This window comes from Camellia sinensis, chromosome 9 (genome assembly GCF_055761805.1).
Source record: "Camellia sinensis isolate YWXY chromosome 9, ASM5576180v1, whole genome shotgun sequence".
NCBI lineage: Eukaryota > Viridiplantae > Streptophyta > Magnoliopsida > Ericales > Theaceae > Camellia > Camellia sinensis.
The window spans coordinates 174,817,054-174,822,895 of NC_138969.1; the positions used below are offsets into that span (position 1 = coordinate 174,817,054).

Genomic DNA, 5,842 nt, shown 5'->3' on the forward strand with positions numbered 1-5,842 from the left:
GGTTTCTTTGTGTCTGGTCGCTCGAGCGACCACTCTTTCGCTCGAGCGAGTTTCGAATATATCAGTTGGCAGCTACGAGTTACACTTCACTTTTTCACCATCTTCTTTCATTCAAACCCTAGGCCAGCTGCTCTTTCTCTCTCTATACACCTTCTTTCTAGGGTTTCATCTATTTCTAGAGTGTTTCTACCCTAATCTCTTTGTAAGAAAGATAGAGGGTGGCGTGGGCTTTACTTTAATCTAAAAATTTATGGATTTGGAGCACTATGGGTTTTCATCATCTTCTCCATTTGGTCTCTTCATTTCGAGGTAGGGATAAGCTACTATATTCTATGAGTTTAACATAAATTTTGGTCATTTTGATTAGATGGTGTTGTTTGGTAATTTTGGGAAAGTTAGGGTTTATATTGAAATTATATAAAGGGGTTTTGTGTTTTAAAAACTCCATGTGTGTGTGAGACTTTGGAAAATGGATTTATTATTGTTAAATTGATGAAATTAAACCTTAGGGTTGATATTTGGGAAAAGGGAAAAATGTCCTAATTGTGTTGAATAATTAATTTGAATAATTAATTTGGGGAAATGTGAAATTGAGTTGAGAATCATGAAATTGGAAAATTGTGGGAGTAAATGGTGTAGTTGGATAATTTAATCACTTACTTATGAAAATGTCGATATTTTATCTGTTGATAAATCTATTATCTGTTTAGAGATAACTGGTTTGGGCTATCGATGGAGGATAGTTTTAATTGTTGTAGACATTGTATGATGATTAGGGAAAACTGAAACTAATCACATTGAATATGTCATTAAATATGACGGTTGGAGTAATATAGTAAATGTGTGTATTGATTGATCATTGTATATGTTTAGTGTTTATATACATTGTATATGTATATTGTTTGGGAGGAGACAGGGGATGGACTCTATGGTTTGAAAGGAGATAAGGAATGAACTCTCAAGCCTGTTTGGGAGGAGATAAGGGATGGACTCCATTGATACAGCAAATCTGTGTATCATTTGAAATGTGAAAGTATTGAAATATGGAAGTGTTTTAACATGAGTTATATTCTCATGTGAATTGTGAAGTATGGAAGTGTTTTAATATGTGTTATAGTCACATTGAATTGTTTGGCCAGGTTCTGAGCCATAATTATGAATCAAAACTATATATGTGAAGGAAACTGAAATGAAAATGGATGTACTTGATGTTGAATTGAAAAGTGTTGTAAGTTGGTTTATGAGTATTAACCATATATCAAATGCCATTGTTTTAGTTATTTCTCATACTTGGTTTAGTATATCTCTACTAGGCATTGGCTCACCCTATATGAGACATCATTTTCAGGTTCAGGTGATATGCCACCTCCAAAGACATAACTTCGGAGGCTTAGAGGCTGAAGATCCCTTTTTGTTATTTACTTTTTTGTGTATTACATGTAAATTCAAGCCGAGGGCTTAATGTGTATGAGTTAGTACTCTCTTTTTGTAACCAAGTGTTAGCTTGGAAAGTTGTAAGCTCATAGGGCACTTACTTTTGATGTCAACATGTAATACTTTTGTCCTAAACACTCTGATGTATGGAATATATTGTCATTTTCTTGTACCATGAATGTATGAACTATGAGTTTATTTTGGGGGCGTTACATCACATGTTGAAGTTCCAGATATAAGACGGTAAGTCCAATCCAAACTTTCACGTTGGCTTGTATTTGAACTCAATGGCACTGTATATTGGAAACGAACCGTTGCTCTGCAAGGTGCTCCCCTCATCCTTTAGGAAAATTGCATCAGATTGGTTTCACAAGTTATCAAAAGGAACTGTGAAAAGTTGAAAAGACTTGACCGAGATGTTTGTGGCCCGGTTTGTTACAAACAAATTACAACCATTGAGGGTAGACTCCTTAATGGCCCAAAAAATTGGCGAGGGTGAAAGCCTCAGGGCTTGTGCCAAAAAGAATTACGAGGTGTTCAACCGAATAGCAGGATGCAATTTGGAGTTGGCGGTCGTGTCTTTTAAGAACGGCCTGGAGGATGACTACATGCTTCAGAAATCACTGACAAAGACTTTGCCAAAGAGTATGGAGGAGCTCATGGCAAGGATTGGGAAATATGCCAGAGCAGAGGAGGATACGCCGGGGACAAAACCATCAAAACAAGAGAAGAGAAACGGCTTGCCGAAGCGAGGCCGATGTAATACTGGATATAACAGGTAAGAGACAGGACTGAGGGCTACACATACAGTCACCACCATATTTCGGATTCCTGTTTATAAGGTTCTGAAAAGAATCAGGGACCAATTGTATTATAGAGCCCCAGAAAAGATTCCTAGTGAATTCATGGGAAGAAGTCTTGGGAAGCATTGTGCCTACCACAATGAGGATGGACATCTAACTCAAGGGTGCAGAACCTTGAAGACACATTTGGAAGATCTGGTTTGACAGGGCCATTTGAGGGATCTGGTAGATGAGGTCAGAACAAGGGAAGAGTAGGCAAGACTGCCCCAGGCGTCGACAACACCACCTCAACCAGCACCGCAACCGCAAGCAGACGGACCTCGAGTGATCAATGTGATTTACTCAAGGGTTAATGAGAACGAGGTACGTGGGAAAACTCAGAGGGTCAGGCACTTATAGCATGTGTACCAGGTCCAGCAAAAGAAGCCTAGGGCAAACGAGTACTAGGGACCGATGGTGTCCTTTATTGAAGCCGACTTAGACATGGTGCAACATCTGCACAACGATGCTCTGGTAGCAACCCTCAAGATTGGAGAATGCCAGGTAAGGCATTCTAATTAACCAAGGTAGCTTTTGTGACATCATGTATGTTAGATGTTACAAGGAGCTCGACGTTCATCAAGATGATCTGGAGTAGGCCAATAGCCCAATGGTCGGGTTCAATGGAACACTAACATGGCCCTTGGGAACAACGAACTTGGAGGTGTAAGCAGGCACCAAGAAGGTAAGTACAGAGTTCATAGTAATTCACACCCTCTCTCCTTATAATGTTATCTTGGAGAGGCTGTGGTTGCACGTAATGAGGGTTGTTCCTTCAACACTGCACCAGCTGTTGCAGTTCTCAATAGAGCATGGAATTGAGGAGGTCAAACGGGATCAGGTGTAGGCAAAGAAATTCTCCATGGTTGCAATGAAGTCCACCTGCAACGTGCGAGCGGCAGAGACAATAGAAATTGAAGATGAGAACATGGAGGTCTTGGATGACGTTGGCAAGGAGCCATCGACAAAAGTGAGAAAGGCTTGAAGAAAGTTCTGGTCCAACAAGGTGATGAAGAGCACTTCTTCCTTCTTAGCTCAGGTTTAGCTGAGGAAGAAGAAAGGGAGTTGGAATCATTCTTGCGAGAAAATATAGAGGTGTTTGCCTGGACGCTCTACAAGATGCCTTGTATTAACCCCGAGGTCACATGCCATATGCTCAATATAGACAGGTCGGCTAAACCTGTCATCTAACGGGCTAGGAGGAAGACATTGATGCATGTTGAGACAGTTGAGGAGGAAATGGACAAACTGCTGGAAGCCAAGACCATTTGGGAGGTAAACTACCTAACTTGGTTGTCAAACACAGTTGTTGTGAAAAAGAAGAATGTGAAGTGAAGGGTTTGCGTGGACTTCACCACCCTGAATAAGGCTTGTCCCAAAGATAGTTTCCCACTCTCTAAGATCGATCAATTAGTGGATGCTACTTCAGGGCATGGAAGGATGAGCTTCCTGGATGCTTACAGGGGGTATCATCAGATAACAATGTACCCCTCTGATGAGGAGAAGATTGTATTTATCACCCCAAAAGGGCTATATTACTATAAGGTGATGCCTTTCGGATTGAAAAATACAGGAGCAACTTACCAGAGATTGGTGACTAAGATGTTCAGACATATAATTAGCAAAACAGTGGAAGTATACATTGATGACATGGTTGTGAAGACCAAAGAACCTGAGAATCACCTAGCCGACTTGAAAAAAGTGTTGGATATTCTTAGAACATATTGGCTCCAACTCAATGCTTCAAAATGCGCATTTGGAGTTAGGTCTGGTAAGTTCCTGGGATACTTGGTTACCAGAAGGGGCATCGAAGCAAGCCCGGATCAAATCAAGGCCATCCTTGACTTGAAGAGCCCAACATCGACAAAACAGGTGCAAATGTCAACAGGAAGCGCTGCAGCCCTCAATAGGTTTATAAACAGAAGTTCAAATAAATGTAAACCATTTTTCAGTTTATTAAAGAAGGCCACAGAGTTTTTGTGGACAGAGGAGTGCGAAGTCGCCTTGGCTAACTTGAAGAAGTACCTGACAACAGCTCTAGTTCTTTCAAATCCAGTACCTAGAGATGAGTTATTCTTATACTTGGCCGTTTCAGAGCATGTAGTGAGTGCAGTCGTAATCAGGGAAGAAAAGGGAGAACAAAGGGTAGTATACTATATGAGTAAAACCTTACCAAGTGCTGAGACCAGGTACTTGCCCCTGGAGAAATTGACACTGGCCTTAGTGATGGCTTCCAAAAAATTGAATCATTACTTCAAAGCCCACAAGATTGTGGTGTTGACTAAGCACCCCTTGAAGTCCTTGCTGCAACAAGGAGATCTGACAGGTAGGGTAACCAGATGGGTAGTGGTATTGGGCCAATACAATTTAGAGTTTAGACCTAGAACGACAATCAAAGGCCAGGTTCTGGCCGACTTCGTGGCCAAGTTCACAGCTAGTGCCATCCCACGTCGGGCTCCAGTAAGCCGCGGCTTAGGATGTCCAGGGGAACAAGAAGAGACTCAGTTGGGAATGAAAAATCCCACAACAAAGTAGAAAAAACAAGAAAAACTCAAGCCTTGTGATATTTACATCGGCGACTCCTTCCGCCTGTTTGTTGATGGAAGTTCAAACCGTCAAGGAGCAAGGGCAGGGGTGGTGTTAATATCACTAGATGGGCGAATGTTAGAGCAGTCTATTCATTTGGAGTTCAAAGCCTCAAACAATGAAGCTGAATATGAGGTACTAATCGCAGGGTTGAAGTTAATAGCAGCAATGGAAGCCGACAATGTGGTAGTCTTCTGTGACTCCTAACTTATTATGAACCAGGCAACAGACGAGTATGCAGCCTGAGATGAAAGAATAATAGCTTATGTCAAAGAAGTTGTTAGATTGCTAGCCCTATTCCAGGATTGCTGACTACAGCAAGTTAGCCGAGATGACAACAGCCATGTTGATGCCTTGGCTAACCTGGCTAGTGTAATGAAGTCAGGGGAGGCAATGACAATAATGGTTGATTATTTGTCAGGCCCAAGTGTGGAACCACTAATCATAGAGTATGAAGCAATGTGTGTAGAGATGGGTCCAAGTTGGATGGATGCAATAGTGATGTTTCTTAGTGACATCAAGTTATCAGATGATTGCAAATAGACATACAAGACCAGACTGAAGTCGGCAAGATTTAGCCTAATAGCAGAAGGACACCTCTACAGAAGGTCTTTTATTGGCCCCCTTTTGAGGTGTGTGCACCCCCCCAGGTTGAAGACTTCTTATATGAAATACATGAAGGGGTATGTCGCAGCCATGCTGGGGACAGATCACTGGCTCATAGGGCCATTACTCAAGGGTACTGGTGGCTCTACATGCAGAAGGATACTAAAGCCTACATCAGAAAATACGAGAAGTGTCAAAGGTTCGCACCGTTGATACATCAATAAACAGCAGATTTGAACCCAGTGTCCAGCCCTTGGCCATTTTCCAGTGGGGCATGGATCTTGTTGGACAACTGCCCCAAGCAATTGGGCAAAGGAAGTTCCTGCTGGTAGCAACTGATTATTTCACAAAGTGGGTGGAAGTTGAACCCCTTG

The 5,842-nt window shown here is 41.8% G+C and overlaps 1 protein-coding gene across 1 annotated transcript; it reads left to right on the forward strand.

The window, feature by feature from the left end:
* Positions 1–1,907: 1,907 nt before the first annotated feature.
* On the forward strand, positions 1,908–2,441 carry LOC145799934 (uncharacterized). Its single transcript, XM_082889577.1, has 2 exons — positions 1,908–2,212; positions 2,294–2,441. Exons 1-2 carry the CDS (start codon positions 1,908–1,910, stop codon positions 2,439–2,441), a joined length of 453 nt encoding a protein of 150 aa, XP_082745703.1.
* Positions 2,442–5,842: the final 3,401 nt, after the last annotated feature.